Here is a 22,052-nt window from a genome sequence, read left to right as displayed (position 1 = left end):
TGTTTATTTCCTTTGATCTTCTTATAGGAACACCCAACTTTATGAAGAGACAAGCTGCTTCAACATGTTATCTTTGAAAATTCAAGCAGTCAGATAATTGATTAAGACACTCAATATTATTATATAAATTCTCTAATTATAGGTAAAGTTCAGCAAATGATTTTATAAAATGCATTTCTTCTTATTGCACAGGCCATTCCAAAATCTTAGTGATGGCTCTTAAAACAGAAACAGAATATTCCCAAAACAGAATATACAGTAGTTCCATCAGCAGAAGAATACATCCATCTGTGGCTATACAATTACAACGAATATTCATAGTATACAATTACCAGTGCTAATGTTTGGTATTGTCCAGATATTGGCAAATCCAAAACACAAGAAAAAGCCACCAATTATACTGGTTTAAGAAAGCCAAGAAAGTCCTTCTAGTGATGGAATGCTTATCATAAAACTTCCACATCCACCATTTAAGAATGCTTTAGCTGTGTGTAAACCAAAATACTAAGCCTCACTACACTAACATATTTCTGTGCTGAAAATATTCCTAAATGAAGACTTCTATGAATCATCTCTCAGCCACTCACACAAGAAGCTATGAATAGACTTAAAACTAACTGGAAAGCTAAACTAAAATTTAACTCAAAGGAAAAAAACAATGTTAAGTTTCCTATTCCAGTCATCATATACTAGCTGCAATCACAAACTACCCCAAGCCAAAATTGATGGTTAGTTTGACTTTTAGTATGTTGTATGAATTCAGTATTATGGTTCACCAGTATCAGCTACTAAAAAAGTGAAAACAATATATTCCTAGCTATGTTTCTCATATCCATCTGGTTGGCCTCATTGACACACAAAATGCTCAACTACATGAGCATTTAGCTACATGGACTTTAGCAACAGCTATCCAACACAGCACATTTGAATGAGCCAATTTTAAGTGCTATAATCCCACTAACTTTGATTTCAGAGACGGACTGGAAGATTAAAATTAAATATATTTGTATTACCACCGAATTATGAACTTACTACAAATATGAATTAAATTTTAATAAAACAACATTGTATTGCTAAAAAGTGTGTTTCATACAATTATGTTTTCTTCTAATGCTGCCTTCTGATTAAAACTGAAACCATACTGATTAAAAACTCAGCTGATTTCTAGGTTGAATGTATTAACTAATTTAGTTAGCAAGGCTGTTAGTTATTAAATTTGGTAGTTAACTTGAAACTGGGAGACCCTGAGTTCTAGTTCCGTCTTAGGCACAAAGCCAGCTGGATGACCTTGGGCCGGTCACTCTCTTTCAGCCTCAGAAAGGAAGCAATGGCAAATTCTGGCCAAAACAATTGCAGGGATGGCCAAAACAAATGCAGGTACATGGTGGCTCAGTGGCTAAGATGCTGAGCTTGTAGATCAAAAGGTCAGCAGTTAATCGGTTCGAATCCCTAGTGTTGCGTAATGGGGTGAGCTTCCGTTACTTGTCCCAGCTTCTGCCAACCTAGCAGTTCGAGAGCAAGTAAAAAGTGCAAGTAGAAAAATGGGGACCACCTTTGGTGGGAAGGTAACGTGTTCCGTGCACTTTTGGTGTTTAGTCATGCCAGTCACATGACCCTTCAGAAAGCGCTGGATTTTTGGCTGTGAAACGGTGATGAGCACTACCCCCTAGAGACAGGAACAACTAGCACATATGTGTGAGGGGAACCTTTACCTTTCATCCAGGCAATCTCCAAGTATCAGATACAATTGAATGGAGGAAAAAATTAAAAAGACTGTGCAACACAATTTATGTGAAGGGAAAAATCTCCCCATAGTGATGAGGCAGCCTGTCTTCCTGAGGCTTTAAAGACACCCTTAGGTTATCAATATGTGCACTGAGGATTGCCGGAAAAACAAGAACAAATATTCAGTGATGATCTGGGAAGCTCTTAAAGTAACTAGCTTTCCAGGACATGCAGTTCTTTTAATGCTTCAAGGAGTGGTATTTAAAAATTTCACTTCAAATACTGTAAATAAACCAACTGATCAATGTAATTCACTAATCCAATCCAGAAATGTAAATGTATTTATGTATTTAAAATGCATTTATGGAATAACCCATAATTAAGAAATAACCCAAAGCCCTTCACAATAGACATTCCACGAAACAGATGACTTCTTCACAAATTACACTTTATCATAGATTGATCTTGTTATCATTTAATGTATTGAATACTTGTGGGGTATTCAGTAATCTATGGGAAATCGACATATCCATTTTGTTCAGTCCAAATATTAAAGCTATCTCTTTTATAATTGTGAAAACAATCATAATACTGTAAATTAAGTTACAAAATGAAAACATTCAACGTAAAATGGCTGTATTTATATTCAGTTCCTTCAAAATGATCAACCTTCAGTAGAAATAATTATCAGTCAATATTATAGGGCAACATAATAATACTATCCATAAAGTGTACTTGTTTGTTTTGTTTTGCTTTGGGGTTTGTAACAAAATAGTGAGTACATGTGGGTAGCTGTAGCTGTAAACGATCTTACACATTCTAGTTATAACTAAGAGACACTTGAATATGCCAGACAGACCGACCAAACAGCCCAATTTCAAGTGAAAAACTGTTCTTTACAGAAGTCCAATTATAGCAGTAGGCATCTTTAGCAGCTATAACATACGTTCACATCCATTTAAAAAGAACAAGAATTGGATGTGCTGAATAGAGACAAAGAAGCTAATCTTGCAAAACAGTTTTCTATTCTGAAGCAAGTTAGCAAGATAAAATTTCAACATAGTGGCCCTGTTTACATGACACACTTAACTGTATCAAAAGAAAAGGAGTAGAGTATTATGTCAATTGGAAAACTGGATCAACTAATTTTAGCCCCACCCCGCCTCCACCTTTCAAAAAAACCAAAACAAAACCCTGGTCAGCTGAAATTAAATATAGGCTGAACTCTAGAGTTTTTAAGGCCCCTGGTCCCTACATCCAAAAAAAAAGAAAAATCTGTAACTCTTGATATGAAACTGCAATGGCAGCATGGATAAATACATCATAACGTATTGATTTTTGAGACTAAAAATAGTAGATTTATATTAACTAAATTGTATCATTTGAATACAAGCCATGGACAGAAATAAATATGCTGATTCTTAAACAGATGCTAAGAAAACATATTTTATAACTAATATTATAGAATATCACGGTAGGCCATATGGAAAACCAGTGACAGCCAGTTCATTAATAAATACTGATTAATCATAAAAGTCAGTGGGATGCCTTCTAAATCTCACATAACATTCTTAAAGCAGCACATTATTAGCTAACATTGCAATTTGTTTTTACCCAAGAGGAATAGTTTGCATGTTTGGAGGGTATTTTGTATACCAGGATCACAATTATACATATAGGTTATTAATTCTAAAATTTTGTTCATTGATGTCATTGTTACGAATAGTACAGTAAACCAACCCGTGAAAATACATCATTATGGATCATAAAAAGGGAGCTATATAAGTGGCATGGTATCTACAATCAAGAACTATTGTGATTTGGGCTACAACTGTGATTCTTATTAACATAAATTCTTCTAGGATTTGACTTGCTCTGAGAGGTTATGTTTGTTTAATTTATCAGAATAAAATATAGTCAAAGCTCACCCTAAGTACCAAATCTGCAGAATTTTCAGTATTTGCCCTTCTTAGCAGCTAGAGAAGGAAAAAGTCGCTATCATCAAAATAAATGAAGAAATTGCTAAAGATCATGTTGTTGCAATTTTGATCTGCAACAATCATCTGTGTCTATAAATATAGGCATTGGTGCCCCCTTTCTACCAGAATGACAGAGATTAACAGAAAAGATTTTAAAAAATGGGAAAATATATATTTGTGTGGTCTTGTAACTAAGCTTTGGCTGAAACAAGATATTCCATAAAGGATATCATATGGGAATTTAAGAACAAAAGAACATTTCCGCTTTATCAGGCCTAGGCTTGTTTAATCCTAAATCCTGTTTTGCATGTGACATACCAGATGCCTCTCTGAAAATCCCAAAGATGAAGGCGCATCTTCTTTTTGTTGTTGCTTCCCTGTTTTTTAGAGGAATCACCCCTTTGACAGTGAAGATAACCTACAGTCATCCAAAGTGGTTGCGATTGATTCACCTATGTTCCATGAAATTAAACCACCAAAACTAGTGGCTACCATATTGAATTGTACAAAATAAACATAGGATACAAATCAAACCAAACAATACTGGGATAGTGGAATACAGAGGCTTTAAGATGATCCAGCTGAACTGTTTTCACATTATATTTAAGAACATTCGGGAGTAATCTGATCTGCCCAATAACACCAGAAGAATTATGTTCTGTCTGAATTCCTATCTACTTTTTTGCTTATCAAGACAACTTGATCAAGTCTAAAGAAACAGATCTTATTCATTGTTATAATTTTTTTAGCAAGTATGTCTCCAATAAATTTTGAAGGCTACATATAGTACATGTATATAAGCCTAGGTGCACGTACATGTAATGAGTAAGTCAAATCTTTTCAAAACCTTTTTAACATTAAAGTCCAGATAATCCCTGATTTATGACCACAGTTGGGATCAGCATTTCTATCATGAGTTGTTGCAGTCCTGAGTCAAGTCATTATGTGACCGAACCCAATTTTATGACCATTTTTATTGCAGTCGTAAGTGAGGATAAAGCAGTTGTAATTTGACTCACACGGTTGTAAATCCTAATCCAGTTTTCTCAAAGTTGTTTTTCTGCCACTTTTTATCACAAATCATGATCACATGACCATGGGATGCTGCAACTGGTTATAAATGCAAGCTGGATGCTATGCATCAGAATTATGATCATGTAAATGTGTGACAGTTGTAAGTACACATTTAGGCTATATATTATTTTTTTCAAAGGCTATTGTTAATCCGAACAACTGTTAAGTGAACAGTTGTAAGTCAGTTACCTGTATTAAAATATGTAATTATACTTAAAATGAAATTTGACATCACAATAGAATGAGAAACTATAGTAACCTCATTCTATGTCATACCCGCACATATGTTTCATTTTTTATCATTAAGGAAATGATCTTATTGTATGAAAATTAGGATATGATCTAATCTTACGAAACTCCTAAAATACTTTAAAAGTACCTGTCTATGGAGGTTCTCAGTCATCCAAGTCATGGTTGTCCCAAAGGTGCTTTTTCAAAAGACAACTGGGCTTTGTTTTTTCCTTGAAGATGTTTCTCTCCTCATCCAAGAAGCTGAAGAACTGAAGAAGCTTTTTGGATGAGAAGCAAAACATTTTCAAGGAAAAAACACAAGTCCAGTTGCCTTTTGAAAAAGCACTTTTGGGACACTTTACAGGCACCTATTTTCATTAAAATTATTCTCTATATTCATTCTTGTAGGTGATTTGCTTTGTTCTGCTGTCTTAAACATATATATATTTGTAGAAGAAGGTTGACAAACTGTGTGTCTAGTGCAATATTTCAGCTTAAGGACTTAACTCTCAAAATAGTTTTATGGTATGGAGTAGTGGTATGGAGGAAGCCTTCAATCTCTTGCAATTTCTCCTTCCTCCCCAGAATAACATAAAATTATTTGACATAGTACACAGAATAATCAATAATCTTAGTTCATACATGGCAGTATATTTCAAAATTCGGTGTGTTTAAGTCTCTAGTTTTTAGAGAAATTTAACAAGCATACTAGTTAAAATTCAGTGTAATTGATGAGGGCTTAATACCAAGTAGCTACCCCCATAATTATATGAATGGAAAAAATATAAATAGGCTACAGTTTAAGTGCTCCTAACTTTGTCTAATCACATTAAGGTACAATTATAGCTAGAACAACAAAGATCTTTAGACAAAGTATCAACAAGTGACAAAAAATAAATGACAATAAATAAATGTTTCATTCATATTCTTGAATAATGTTCTGAATTACCATCTAGCTTCAACCAACAAACTGAGGGTACCGTATGTTTCATCAATCTGTCTTTTAGACAATTAGTCTTTCCTAGAAAACTAAGTATAACTGTCATATTTATTTATTTATTTATTTATTAATCACATTTATATACCGCCCTATCTCCCAGGAGACTCAGGGCGGTTCACAGGCAAGTAAAAACATATATATAAATACAGACTAAAATAACAGTTAAAAAACTTATTCTAAAAGCCGAATTATTAAAAAGCAATATAAATAATAAAACCCCTTTAAAACCCATATAAATTTAAAATCTAATCCAGTCCTGCGCAGATGAATAAATGTGTTTTAAGCTCGCGACGGAAGGTTCGGAGGTCCGTAAGCATGTCAAGAGCCAGCTGCATACTGTAGACTAACAGAAAAGGCACCCAATCTCTCCCCTCCAAACCCATTTTTAGCTTCAGCTTGTAATTTTAATCCATTTTGATATTTATAGTTGCCGAATGTTTTGTTTTATCTTGATGTAAGCTGCTCAGAGACACCTGAACTATGGGATGGGCAGCATATTAATTTGATAAAACAAATTAAATAAACAAATTTTATCAGCCATGATGACAATGCATTCAACTGTTTAATATCCTGACATTAGTAATTTATTAACAGGGTGACTCAGATTTTGTTTGGGTTTTGCATTATTTTGTTTTCTACCTTTAAAAAATATTACTGAACTACAACAAACTTAAAAGATTTTATTAAATATCTTTTAAAATTCGTAAGTTCTTTATTTCTAATATAACTAAAAAGATACAGAAATTGGCATTCAATGTTGTAAAACCAAAAAGAACATGAGTTAACTTTAACATTAACTCCCTAATAACAACAGGTGCAACACATCTGAAACAAAAGAAACTCCTCAAATGCACTATTCACTGATTAAACATGGACAGATTGTGTTGCAGGGCAAATGATTTGTAGAGCAAGAATGCCCCTTTTTCTTTCTGTGTATTTCCCTCTAAAAAGGCTTCACAGATAGCTTTTCTACACTCAGCTTTGCTGTCCTCCCTCAGTTTGCCTTTATAAATAATCCTCTCCAAATACTCTTTATGAAGCCACTGAATAATTCTGTTTAGTGATAATTATGAAACTAATGAAGGTATAAAAGCAGAACTTCAAATTTTCCATCTATAAGTTTCACAAACAGCTTAGTTTGGATATTTTAGATGCTGTGGTACCAAATTACAGTCATGTAAGAAAATTCCTATCAATGCAAACACTTTACTGAAGGACAGGTTCACTCTCACCCAAGGGATCCATTCACTTCCCATACAGAAAGGGGCTGATGAAATGCTGTCAGAGTAAACTTCTGCTCACTTTTTGGATGATTTAACGTCAATGGACCATACAAACACCCCAGAATGGCTTATAAGCTCAGCCAAGCATGCTCTTCTCCCCAATATATTTTAATTATGCATCTGCTCTAATTGCAATCAGATTACATCACTGAAAAAGGAACAAATTGGAAGTTTCTCTAATTACTAAGAGCTTTTCATCAATTTCCTAAAACAGGGTTTTATTTAAGGAAAGGTAGAAACACCAGCACAACTGTGACATTTCTAGACATCAGTGTCATTTTGTTCAGCAATTCTGTACAGCTTTCATTAGCAGTCCAAACTCAAAAGAGGCAAATTTAAGTCCTAGGTCCTTTATTTTACTCCATTAGCAATGTTTTATACACAGACGAAGGCCCAACATAAATGCTTTTTTAAAAAAACCTGCCAGGCAAATCTTTAAAGACAATGTATGCACAGGCGCCCACTTGCAGACACTTAAAAACAGCTACTCTTTGATTTCTCATGCAAGTACTGCCCCTATGAGTAAAGTTAAAGCAAAAGTTTCTATTTCAGAACTTAATTTCTCACAGAGTTCAGTGTACTTGGAAAAATAAGTTTTTTCAGTATCAGCTCTCCTTCTAAGAAATTTTTAAACAAGAGCATGTGGCTTTCTCTTGATACACTCCAGGCATTTAAAAGGTAAAAGTTTAAAGTTAGAAAGCCCAGATTCAGATCACTACTTTTGAAATTTTAAGGTTATTTCCATTTTATTTACTACGTGTATGAGAATCTAAGAGAATGTCAGAAGTAAGTTATGCTCTGGAAACAAGACTGTCAAGAGAAACAAATGGAAGCAGTTCAAAATGTAATGTGTCTCTTTTTTTTCCCCTCCTTCCTTTTTTTGTCCAGATGTAACATCGTTTAAACGGCCTATTAAGGTGCTGCTTTGAAGGGAGGAAAAACATCACACTTCTCCGGCACAAAATACCAGAGCATGCACACATGGTCATGTAATTAAGACTCAAGCAAAGCAGATTGTTCCTTCCATGAAGCGCAGGTATATTTGCAAGGAACACAAAAAGGCGATCCGGGAAGAAAAGGGATTAGAGGTTTATTACAATTAAGACCGGTTGGCTTTACCAGCCTCCCGATTCTTGTTTATTCCCGGCAGGGCTAGTTCGACCAAAGTTAACTTGACAGTCGAGGAAATCTATGAATCGTGAGGGTTTTTCCCTCGACAGCAGAGTACTTGCAACAGCAACTCCATTTACCAGGTGGCGGGGTAAAACTACCCAGTGGAAGAAAAAGAGGACTAATCAGAGTAATCCCGCTTCAACAGGTGAAAGGGAACCTCGGGGACTAAAAGGTTTTACAATGCCAGCCACCGGATGAGTTAAGGAGGAGTCGCCGCTTCCAGCGGAGGACCTCGCACGGAGAGCGCTCCCGCGTCCCGCAACTTACATTCCTCCTTTAAGGACACACAACCGCAAGCCCCATCAACCCGCAACGGGCGTCCCCTGGGGAAGGGCACGGCCTCTCGCCGCCGTCGCTCGGCCGGAGTAGCCGCCAACTCTCCAGCTGCAACTCCTCCGTTTACCTGTCGTCGTAGCAGAAATCCGCGCCCAGGGTATTGAGGTAGAGGACGAGCCCCAGGGCGCTGCTCACCAACTCCGCGATCATTTCTCCGCTCCTGCCGACCTCCGCCTCTCCCTTTGCTGCTGCTGCTGCCGCCGCTCCAAACCCCGAAACGCATCCACCGCGCGCTTTCTCAACCGCCTTGCTTCACTTTGGCTTCCTTCTCCTGCTAGCGCGTCGGTCGGTGGGTCGGTCAACGCCTGCCGGTCCCCGGCATCTTCGCTCCTTTCACCCGCACTCGGCCAGGCGCTGTCAGCGGCGGGAGGAGCCCGGGAGCACCAGCCGCTTTATTGTTTCGGTGTCCGCTCGCTCCCTTTTACCCCATGGCTGGCTGGCCGGGCGGGCAGGGCGAGAGCGGCTGCCGCTCCGCCTTTCAAACCAACCCTGGTCCGGAATTTGCCCGCCTTGCTCCGCTCTCCCAATAGGGGGCGGCTCACTCCGCCGCCGACTCCCTACAGCCCCGAGGCCCCTGCACGGCTGAACTGAAAGAACCAGCGCCGAGGCTCCGCGAGCGCCCGCGTGGGGCTCTCCGAGCTTCCTTCGCGCTTGCGTGCCATCCCCTCTGGTCCGCCCCTTTCTCTCGCTACAGTCCGCCTTCCGCCCCTCGGCTTCGGCGCCGCTTGCTTGCTTGCTGCCTCTTCCTGCCGCTGCCTTTATTTTTTATTATTATTATTATTATTATTTTCGCCTTAGCTAAGGAACAAATACCGTAGCTTGTTAAAGGCGACCCCAGTTCTGGGGGGGAGGAGAAGGGGAGGCGAGAGAGAAGCTTAAAAGGGAGGGAAGAAAGAGACCGGCCGGCTCTGCGACTGGCACAGCCTTTCCATCCTTGCCCGCTATTCAAAAGCAAGTCATCTGGCAACTCCCCCTCCCCGCGGGGGAACAATATTGTTGAGCCAAGTGGGGGTTGAAATCTGGCATTCTAGGACAAAGAGGTGGGGGGGTGGCTGAGTGAGTGAGTGAGTGAGTGTATCTAGCAACCTATTTAGGAGAAGACCCGGCCTGTTTAATATACAAGTTCCTCGGAAATACCTCCCAGGTTGCAAGGAAAGGAGCGCCGAATGCAAGCAAGCAAGCCCTCGCCCTCTGTGTGTGGTTTCAGGACACACACCTGGGAGATTTCCATCTGCGGGAGTAGTACAAACAGGCACAACCAATGGCTGTAAGCCCTGCTATGAGGTCGAGGCGAGCAACACCACTATTTTTATCCAATCACCAATGCAAACCTCAATTCAGTGGGCAGTGTCCCTTTTTTCTGCCGGCCACCTGCAACAAGAGTGTTTCTTTTTTTAAGCTCCTTTAGTTTGCTTTATTGTCTATTGCACTTCGTACAGCAAAATTAAAGGCCATCTTCAGTGTACCTTATAACTGTAAAAATAAAACGCAAACACGCATCCTTCACATTCTGTACAATTGACTTGAAAACGCAATAATGCATTAATATTGCACTGTACAGTAGAAGTGACTGTATAGGCACTTCTTGAAATAACACAGCACAAGACACACCAGCCTGAGAGAGTACTGCGTACCCAGGCACTGGGTGAAATCCTGATGCTTTAAAAAAAAAAACCAGACTTTTCCCAGTTCTCATTATTCAACACTACCTTCTGAAGACTTCCTAAGACTACTAGACCATGTCAATCTTTCCCTAGCGATGCTTTATGTGCTCTTTTAAAACCCATCTTAGAATGACACCAGTTCTCCCTGCTGTGTTCGGTTAGTTCCAAAGTGTCATCGCCAATCAAGGTAATTTTAGAACTGTGATGCATTATGCGTGAAATATTAACATGCTGAGAGCCCTGTTCAAACCTCAGCAGATAGATATTTTTCAGGGGGCTGTTGAGTGTTGAGTATATTGGACCTTCTACCCGAAGGATTTTAATGTTGGTTCCACATAATCTGTCCCTAGGTTTTCTTCTTTCATAATCGCAGCTAAAGAGAAAAACAGATTTCTTCCTTCCTGCACTAATCAAGTGTGAATAATGTTTTTTCTTAATTGAAAGATTTAAAACATGTGCTAGTCGTCTTTTTTTCAGCATGCTTGAGGCAGTGCCCAACACAAATAAGGTTTAGAAATAATGTGTGACAAATGATTAAATGATTCAAACGGAAGCCTTTTCTGTTTAATCCAAGTGTGGGCATCCTGTACCCCCCGAGGTCTTTTTTTCCCCTGCTCCCCAGAAAACTTTCAGCTGAATTGCTGGATATTGCTGTAGCTTTCCGTAAAAGAAAATTTAGGGCAGCCCCTGGCCACAAAACCTTTACCCAGTCTGGTCTAAATAATCTAGATATCTACTATTTAGTTCAGTTTGCACTAAGGTAGTTTTAAAATAGTAATTTTTCTTTTATGTCTGACTCCACTCTTCTTACTACATCCATATCGTTTCCTAAACAGAGTTATAAAAATGGCTTGCTTTTGTCTTCTTGGATGTTTCTACAACTTCCACCCTCATTCACAATTCTAAGAATCCCCAGATAGGCCCCATCCAAATATTAACCTAAACTGACCCTTCTTAGCATTCAAAATCAAGGTCAGTTAGGTGCTGCCACCTGCTGAGGTGTAAGACAGATGCACTTTTCCTTTATCTAATGAATATTTCAGCATTTGGAAATAAGCATGCTTTCTCTTACAATTTTATTCACCTTGCTATGATTTCTTGTTTTTTTCTCTGTGTTTCTATGTTTGATGTGTGTTATCTGATGATATTTGCTCTGTCCCACCTATTATTCCAAAATCTCTGTTGGATTTGTTGAAACATTGGCAGGTAACATTTCTAGAATTTGACATTCCACTACTAAGTTGTATTCTTTATTCCTATATTTACCCTCCATTTGAAAAATATGTAATACCTTCTCAAACCAGGTAACTGAAGCATCCTAGTAACTAAAGTTAAAGATTAGATTTTGGCACCATATAGGAGAGGTTAATCTTATTCCTATTCCTCCATATAAGGTAATCAACTAATAATAAATAAATTAATTTTATAAATGGCATTTCACACAAATATCAGGCACAAGACTGATAATAACATTATTAAAAATTCTCATGAAATCATAGAGATAGGAGCAATAAAATGTAAATGAAGACAAAACAGTATTCAACATTGAACATAGACTAGCACAAAAAGTACTTTAATACCAATTTAAAACAAAAACAACCGAGCTGGTTTTACTTTCTTCAGGATGGCATTCCACCAGGAGAGCACTACTTTTAAAAAGACCCTAGTCATTTTTGCCAAGTTATTATTGTAAATAATATTAAGTCGCTATGGGGGACCGCAATCTTTAGCTGACATATAAGCATTTTGACATGTTTCACCTGCCCAGGAAAGATTTACGGAATAGAATGGAACGACTATGTACATGTAATGGATGGTAGACTATACATTTATGGAATCCTTGAATAATTACTGTTTCTAGAAGATACCTGGGGAAAATTATTAAAAGCTTTTCATTAATTATCTTGGTAACACAGAACAGCCAGTTGGGTGCCTCTATGAGCAGTATCTAATTCAAAAGCACCATCATATTTTTAGCTTGCCCCAACATTAGAGTTTTCACCTCTTTCAAAAGAGAAGTGGGATGATTGTCCCATTTACCACTTCATTTACATATGAGGCTGACAATGAAAATGTAAGACTTTCAACAGGAGGATGAAATGCATATTTTGGCTGGCTTAATCTATTGGAAAACATTTATCCACCCCATCTTTTTCATACAAGCAGAAGTATTTGTCATTGCATCTACAATCTCATATCTGCCTACGTGGAGTAGAACTGCATGAATGATTTTCGTCTCAATATACGTCCATACTTAAATCGTAATAACATACTTAATACTTAAAACGTAAAACTTAATACTTAAAACGTAATAACATACGTCCATATTTAAATCGTAATAACAATAGTATTCCCAGCTCTAACTTCAAAAAAGCCAACTACGATCTTATAAACAACGATCTTTCATTTCTGGACTGGCAAAATCTGTTTGCAACCTGCACAACCGCTGAAGACCATTATAGAGTTTTCCTTGAAATCAATAAAGTCATTAAACTATACGTACCACAAATGACCACCATGATCAGGAAAAGCAAACTACCCATATCAATAAAAAAGCTTCAATCAAAAAAAAAATCCCTCTGGAAAAGAAACAAAAAAGGCTATGTAGCAAATTTCAAAAACCGCTACAAAAATATATGCAACCAAATAAAAACTGAATGCACAAATTACCACACCAAGCAAGAAGAGGACCTTTTGCGCACAAATTCCAATCGTGCCGTTTATAATTTTGTTAACAATAAACTTAAAGACTCAAGATCCATCCCACCACTAAAAGATTCTAACAACAAAGAATACAATGACGAAACAGTTAAAGCTAACCTCTTCAACAGTTTCTTTGGCTCAGTTTTTGTTAAGAGCAATAACACATATCCGACATTCCATAAACGCACCAGCATTGAATATGATGACTTAACCCATATAGATTTCACAGAAGATAACGTTGAAAAAGCTCTTCATAACTTGAAACCATCACTATCTATTGGACCTGATGGACTATGCGCATACTTCTTAAAAAAACTTTCCACTAATTTAGCAGAACCCCTAAGAATAGAATAGAATAGAATAGAATAGAATAGAATAGAATAGAATAGAATAGAATAGAATTTTTTATTGACCAAGTGTGATTGGACACACAAGGAATTTGTCTTGGTGCATATGCTCTCTGTGTACATAAAAGAAAAGATACGTTCATCAAGGTACAACATTTACAACACAATTGATGGTCAATATATCAATATAAATCATAAGGATTGCCAGCAACAAGTTATAGTCATACAGTCATAAATGGAAAGAGATTGGTGATGGGAACTATGAGAAGATTAATAGTAGTGCAGATTCAGTAAATAGTTTGACAGTGTTGATGGAATTATTTGTTTAGCAGAGTGATGGCCTTCAGGAAAAACTGTTCTTGTGTCTAGTTGTTCTGGTGTGCAGTGCTCTATAGTGTCGTTTTGAGGGTAGGAGTTGAAACAGTTTATGTCCAAGATGCGAGGGGTCTGTAAATATTTTCATGGCCCTCTTCTTGATTCGTGCAGTATACAGGTCCTCAATGGAAGGCAGGTTGGTAGCAATTATTTTTTCTGCAGTTCTAATTATCCTCTGAAGTCTGTTTTTCTTGTTGGGTTGCAGAACCGAACCAGACAGTTATAGAGGTGCAAATGACAGACTCAATAATTCCTCTGTAGAATTGGATCAGCAGCTCCTTGGGCAGTTTGAGCTTACTGAGTTGGCGCAGAAAGAACATTCTTTGTCCTTTTTTAATGATGTTTTTGATGTTAGCTGTCCATTTTAGATCTTGCGATATGATAGAACCTAGAAATTTGAAGGTTTCTACTGTTTATTTTTATTTATTTATTTATTTTATTAAATTTTTATACCGCCCTTCTCCCGAAGGACTCAGGGCGGTGTACAGCCAGAAATAAAATACAAGATATATACAATTAAAAGGAATTAAAATATAGCAATTACTAAACGGCTGATAGTTAAAAATGAATTTAAAATTTAAAATATTAATAAAACCCCAATATAAAATCAAACTATTATGCCAGTCCCGCTTGAATAAATAAATATGTTTTTAGCTCACGACGGAAGGTCCGAAGATCAGGCACTTGGCGTAGGCCAGTTGATACTGTGTTGTCTAGTATTGTGAGAGGTGGAAGTATGGAAGGGTTTCTCCTAAAGTCTACCACCATTTCTACGGTTTTGAGTGTGTTCAGTTCCAGATTGTTTTGGTTGCACCACAAGGCTAGTCGTTTGACCTCTCGTCTATATGCGGATTCGTTATTCTCTCGAATGAGACCAATCACTGTTGTGTCATCTGCGAACTTCAGTAGCTTAACAGATGGATCATTGGAGATGCAGTCATTGGTATACAGAGAGAAGAGAAGTGGGGAGAGCACACAGCCTTGAGGGGCCCCTGTGCTAATTGTACAGGTATTTGATGTGATCTTGCTTAGCTTCACCTGCTGCTTCCTGTTTGTTAGGAAGCTTGTGATCCACTTACAAGTCTGTTCCGGTACCTGTAGCTGGTTTAGCTTAGTTAGAAGAATGTCTGGAATGATGGTATTGAATGCTGAACTAAAGTCTACAAAAAGGACCCTTGCATAGGTCTTTGGAGACTCAAGATGTTGTAGGATGTAGTGCAGAGCCATATTAACAGCATCATCTGTTGATCTATTTGCTCGATATGCAAATTGCAAGGGGTCTAACAGCAGATCCGTGATGTTTTTCAAGTAGGAAAGCACTAGCTTTTCAAAGGTTTTCATGCTACAGATGTTAAAGCAACTGGTCTGTAGTCATTCAGTTCCTTGATGGTGGGCTTCTTCGGCACTGGGATGATGGTAGAGCGTTTGAAGCAAGAAGGAACATAACACATCTCTAGTGATTTATTGAAAATATGGGTGAAGATGGGGGCCAATTGGTCAGCACAGACTTTTAAGCAAGAAGGAGTTATCTTGTCTGGGCTTGGAGCTTTTCCTGGCTTTTTTCTGTGAAATAGGTCCTGCACTTCTTTTTCTGTGATCACTAGGGGTTGTGAACCCAATGAAATGGGGTCAGTTGTAGGAGCATAAGCTCTTACTCATAAGTAAACATAATCTTTGACAAAGCTTTCACTACCAGTTCCCTTCCCAAACTTTGGTCACTAGCCACAGTCATCCCTATCTTCAAAAAAGGAGACCCCAGCTTAGTTGAAAATTACAGACCGATCTCTCTGTGCTGCGTCACCTGCAAAGTCATGGAATCAATCATCAACCAATCCATTACCTCACACTTAGAAACTAACAACCTACTCTCTAATAAACAATTTAGTTTCAGGAAAAAATTATCATGCAACTTACAACTTCTTCACTGTAAAAACATATGGACTACAAATCTTGATCAAGGCAAAACAATAGATGCAATCTACATAGACTTCTGCAAAGCTTTTGAGTCAGTAGTACACGATAAACTTCTCCTAAAACTAAAATCCTATGGCATTTCAGGACCCCTTCACAAATGGATATCTGCTTTTCTGTCTAACAGACAACAAGTAATCAAAATTGGCAATGCTCTATCAACTCCTGTTCCTGTCAAGAGTGGTGTTCCTCAAGGCAGCGTCCTTGGACCAACACTCTTCATACTATACATTAATGATCTTTGTGACCATATCGCAAGTAATTGTGTTCTCTTTGCTGACGATGTCAAACTATTTAACACCACAGACAATGCATCTATCATCCAAAAAGACCTTGATCATCTAACCACTTGGTCTAAAACTTGGCAACTCCAGATCTCAACCAGCAAATGCTCCGTCTTACATATTGGAAAAAAGAACCCAAACACTAAGTACATACTTGATGGACATTACCTTACAGATGAGCATATAAAACATTTGCTAGACCAATTCTAGAATACAGCTCGCCTGTTTGGAACCCTCACCACATCTCTGACATCAATACAATTGAACGAGTCCAGAAATATTTTACAAGAAGAGTTCTCCATTCCTCTGAAAACAACAAAATACCTTATCCCACCAGACTTGAAATCCTAGGCTTAGAAAACTTGGAACTCCGTCGCCTTCGACAAGATCTAAGTTTAACTCATAGAATCATCTATTGTAATGTCCTTCCTGTTAAAGACTACTTCAGCTTTAATTGCAAGAATACAAGAGCAACCAACAGATTTAAACTTAATGTTAACCACTTTAATCTAGATTGCAGAAAATATGACTTCTGTAACAGAATCATCAGTGCTTGGAATACTTTACCTGACTCTGTGGTCTCTTCCCATAATCCTAAAAGCTTTAACCAAAAACTTTCTACTATTGACCTCACCCCATTCCTAAGAGGACCATAAGGGGCGTGCATAAGCGCACAAACGTGCCTACCGTTCCTGTCCTATCGTTTTTCTTTTCTTCTTCCTATATATATATATTGATGCTTATACCTCCTAATATTTACTCATATATATGTTTATATACTATATAATCCTTTTTATATGATATTGTGACTAAATAAATAAATAAATAAATAAATAAATAAATAAATAAATAAATAAATAAATAAATAAAGTACTCCATGTTCTATAATTTCTTAATCAGCATAAATAGGAGTCTAAGTAATTTCTGATAATAGCAAGTTATAAAATCATAACACAAGACTCTACATATAGTTTGTTTTAAATCTTTGACTTCAGATGAAATAGACTTCTTTCATTTGCTTTCTTTGAACTTTCTCTGACCAGCACAGGAGAAAAAAATAACAACATATATGAAAGAGAAAAGTCTTGGCTTTTTTTTTTACTTAAGTGTTGAAAATATATTATTCTCATGCATGGAAACATGAGATATGGTTTAGCACTTAATCAAAAATGTCAAGTTATTCAGTGGATTGAGTGTTTGATGTGTGTGATAATCACAAGGTATAAAGATAAGTAATTTAAAAGTTCACACATATCACCAAATAGTCATTATCAAAACAACTTTCATTCTGTAAAATGAATGTTGTCACAGGCTATCAAAGGAAAGTAAGAGTAGGAGGGTTGCACTAATAACAGTAATTGTGGAGATGAGATGAACAGCATAACCTAAAAACTATTCAAGAGGAGTTGAAAAGGTGTCAGATTTGTTGTTTTAGAGACATATCAGCATGCAATATTGTGGAAATCCTTTTTCACATCGGACAGAGACAGGATACCCATTTCCAAATAAAGCCATGTTTGGAAGGTGAAGTTGGAGAACCAAATTAGAAAAAATATATATTTATTACAGTGTCAATTTTCTAAATTTACAAACCACTTTGGAATCATAAAAATGTATGCCATACCTTAATTGTAAATTGCTTCATATATCAGACTCTTATTTTACCTGCAGCTGAATTATTTTTAAATGTCTTCTGGGCTAAGCATTAACTCCATATGTGACCACAGTTAGTGTCCAAGGGAGGAAAATAGAGATCATCCAAGTTTTATTATTTATTTATTGTTTATCCGCCCCCACCTTATTATTTTTATAAATAACTCAAGGTGATGAATATACAGTACCTAATACTTCTTCCTCCACCTATTTTTCCCACACCAACCCTGTGAAGTGTGCTGGGCTGAGAGCAAGTGACTGGGATCCTATTATCCACCAGTGCCAGCCTGATACTACTGAATGATTAAAAATCCCGAGATTTATATGCTGTAGTTCATACCCTTACAAGTGTGGTGGTTTGAGTGCCATTGATTCCTGTAGTATATCTCAAAGCCTCCCGACAAAAAGGGTGCTGGATTTTTGGACTTGATACATCCATTGTTTCCTATCTTCCATCTGTAAGCAATTGCACATGAATAGAGAACATGCACTCACGTTTGCTGAAATAGGTTATACAGGAAGTCCTCAATTTACAACGGTTCATTTGGTGACCGTTCAAAGTTACAACCGCACTGAAATAAGTAACTTATGACCATTTTTCACACGTACACTCTTTGTAGCATCTCCATGATCATGGGATCAAAATTCAGATGCTTGGCAACTGACTCATACTTATGACCGTTGCTGTGTCCCAAGGTCACGGATCCCCTTTTCCAACCTTTTGACAAGCAGAATCAATGGGGATGCCAAATTCATTTAACAACTGTGTTACTAACTTACCAATGGCAGTGATTCACTCAACAGCTGTGTCAAGAAAGATCGTAAAACGAGTATGGAAAGAAATGGAGAGTTGGAAGAAGTTACAACTATCTTTGCTGGGAAGAATAGCGGCTATAAAAATGAATGTTTTGCCCAGGTTTTTGTTTTTGTTTCAAATGATACCGGTGTTTAAGAATGATATTAAATTACAGGAATGGCAAAAGGGGATTAGTAAATTTGTATGGATGGGCAAAAAACCAAGAATAAAATTAAAAGTAATGCAGGATATAAGGGAAAGGGGGGGTCTTAAAATGCCTAATTTAAAATTGTATTATGAAGCAGTTGTTTTATCATTAATTACTGATTGGATTAATTTAACTGAGGAAAGAGTTCTGAATATAGAAGGTTATGGTTTGTTATATGGGTGGCATGCCTATTTATTATATGATAAGAAAGTTGATAAAATATTTAAAAATAATATAATTAGAAATGCATTATTGAGGGTTTGGAGGAAATATCAATACAAATTAGAGGAAAGATTCCAATATGGGCAAACCGAGACACATGATAGAAAATATAAATATATATCAAAAGATGGAGGTAGTTACTTATAAAGAACTTCTTTGTATGGAAAAGGGGAGTTACAATTAAAATCTAGAGAAAAGATGGGGAAGAAGGGAAAAATTATACATGGTTCCAATATGGACAACTACAAGCTAGATGGAAATTAGATCAAAAAATAGGTGTTAAGCAAATTGAGGATAATTTGTTAAAACAAATGAGAGATCAAGGTCAACAGCATATTAAGAGGTTGTATAATGTATTAGTAGAAATAGATTCAGAGACTGATTTGGTTAAGGATTGTATGATTAAGTGGGCACAAAATTTTCAGCAACCAATAATGTTGGAAACTTGGGAAAGAATTTGGGTGAGGAATGTTAAATTTACACAAGCGCAAAATATGAGAGAAAATTTTTATAAGATGTTTTATAGATGGCATTTAGACCCCCAAAAATTGTCATGTATGTATCCTAATGTACAGGCTAAATGCTGGAGATGTGATTGTGAAGATGCTACTTATTATCATATATGGTGGACTTGTAAAAAAGTTAAAGCATTTTGGATTAAAGTATGGTGGATTATGCAGAATATTTTGAAAAAGAAGATTAAGTTTACCCCGCAGTTCTTTTTACTAGGAATAATTATGGATTGTACAGCTATAGAGACTAAATTGATTCTGAACTTAATAACAGCCGCAAGACTTTTGATTGCTCAATATTGGAAGAAAGAAGAATTACCTACAATTGAAGAATGGACTCTTAAAGTATCAAATCTGGCAGAAATGGCAAAAATTTCTGCTTACTTGAAAGACTATACACAAGAAAAATATATTTTAGAATGGAAAATGTGGATTGATTATATTCAAAATAAGTATCAGATAAAAAAATATCAAATAGCATATGAGTAAATTTAGGAAATAATTTGTATTAGATATATTTTTGAAGGAGAGGGGAATTGAGAGTGTGAATAAGCGTGGAGAGACTAGAGATTATAATTTAGGAATTATTTTAGATTATGATTGTTAGTTTTGATACCCTGCATTTTGTTCTGGGAAGTCGGGGTGGGGGGTGGGGGGTAAAGGGGAAGGGAATTGGGGGGTTGAGGTTAGTGATGGAGTGATGGTTAATGTACAGGGATTATTGAAGATAATTAATGTAGGGTCGGGTCTGACCAGTTGCCATTTTAGAACGGTGGGGAGGGAAAAAAGAGAGAGTAGGAGGTAGGAAAGAGGAGAAGAGGAAGGAAGAGGGGTAGAAGAGGGAGAAGAGTGTAGGGTGGAGGGAGGAGAGGAGGTAGATAAGAGAAGGAGAGGAAGGTTTGGAAAGTAAAAGAAGGTAGAAGAGGGAAGAAGGTTAAAAAGGGGGGTGGTGACTGGGCAGGCCCGACTAATTGTATATAACTGTACATTGGATGAATTATTTGATAAGATTGTAAAAATAAAACTTTTTTATAAGAAAAAAAAAAAAGATCGTAAAACGGGGCAAACTCACTTAACAAATCTCTTACTTAAACAACAGAAATGTTAGGCTCAATTGTAGTAGCACTAACTACATTGTATTGAGTTAGGAAGTTGGTTAGCATAAGAAGCCCCTTCCAATTCTATGATTTTGGCTTGTAATAGAATAGAATTTTTTTTTATTCACCAAGTGTGATTGGAACACAAGGAATTTGTTTTGGTGCATATGCTCTCAGTGTACATAAAAGAAAAGATACGTTCATCAAGAATCATAACTCTTAATGATAGTCATAGGGTACAAATAAGCAATCAGGAAACAATATCAATATAAATTGTAAGGATACAAGCAACAAGGTTACAGTCATACAGTCATAAATAGATGGGTGATGGGAACAATGAGAAGATTAATAGTAGTGCAGACTTAGCAAATAGTTTAACAGTGTTGAGGGAATTATTTGTTTAGCAGAGTGATGGCCTTCGGGAAAAAACTGTCCTTATGTCTAGTTCTTCTGGTGTGCAGTGCTCTATAGCATTGTTTTGAGGGTAGGAGTTGAAACAGTTTATGTCCAGGATGTGAGGGGTCTGTAAATATTTTCACAGCCCTCTTTTTGACTCGTGCATATAAGTCCTCAATAGAAGGCAGGTTGGTAGCAATTGTTTTTTCTGCAGTTCTAATTATCCTTTGAAGACTCAGTAATTCCTCTGTAGAACTGGATCAGCAGCTCCTTGGGCAGTTTGAGCTTTCTGAGTTGGCGCAGAAAGAACATTCTTTGTTGTCCCTTTTTATGATGTTTTTATTATTATTATTATTATTATTTATTACATTTGTATACTGCCCATCTCCCGAAGGACTCAGGGCGGTTCACAGTCAAATGTGATGTTAGCTGTCCATTTTAGATCTTGCGATATGGTAGAACCTAGAAATTTGAAGGTCCCTACTGTTGATACTGTGTTGTCTAGTATTGTAAGAGGTGGAAGTATGGAAAGATTTCTCCTAAAGTCTACCACCATTTCTACAGTTTTGAGTGTGTTCAGTTCCAGATTGTTCCAGTCGCGCCACGTGGCTAGTTGTTCAACCTCCCATCTGTATGCGGATTCATCATTGTCTCGAATGAGACCAATCACTGTTGTGTCATCCGCGAACTTCAGTAGTTTAACAGATGGATCATGAGAGATGCAGTCATTGGTATACAGAGAGAAGAGAAGTGGGGACAGCACGCAGCCTTGTAGGGGCCCTTGCTAATTGTACAGGTATCTGATGTGATTCTGCTTAGCTTCACCTGCTGCTTCCTGTTGTTAGGAAGCTTATGATCCACTTACAAGTATGTTCAGGTACCTGTACCTGGTTTAGAAAAATGTCTGGAATGATGGTGTTTAATGCTGAACTAAAGTCTACAAAGAGGACCCTTGCGTAGGTCTTTGGAGTTTCAAGATGTTGTAGGATGTAGTGCAGAGCCATATTAACAGCATCATCTGTT

At 37.1% G+C, this 22,052-nt stretch overlaps 1 protein-coding gene across 3 annotated transcripts in view; it reads right to left on the bottom strand.

Annotated features, from left to right (window-relative positions):
• The window catches only part of TMTC2 (transmembrane O-mannosyltransferase targeting cadherins 2), a 221,668-nt gene extending 211,966 nt beyond the window's left edge, over positions 1-9,702 (bottom strand). For all 3 annotated transcript variants that reach the window (XM_058190797.1, XM_058190798.1, XM_058190794.1), the window contains exon 1: positions 8,869-9,702. Coding sequence is in view for 1 of the 3 variants with exons in the window: in XM_058190794.1 (XP_058046777.1) it covers positions 8,869-8,951 (83 nt within the window). In the remaining 2 variants the exon portion in view is untranslated. The remainder of the gene's footprint in view (positions 1-8,868) is intronic.
• Between the last annotated feature and the right edge of the window lie 12,350 nt (positions 9,703-22,052).

The sequence above is a fragment of the Ahaetulla prasina genome, chromosome 7 (assembly GCF_028640845.1).
Source record: "Ahaetulla prasina isolate Xishuangbanna chromosome 7, ASM2864084v1, whole genome shotgun sequence".
Classification (NCBI taxonomy): domain Eukaryota; kingdom Metazoa; phylum Chordata; class Lepidosauria; order Squamata; family Colubridae; genus Ahaetulla; species Ahaetulla prasina.
The sequence above is the reverse complement of the archived record's forward strand: the minus strand, read 5'-3'. Positions and strand labels throughout refer to the sequence as shown.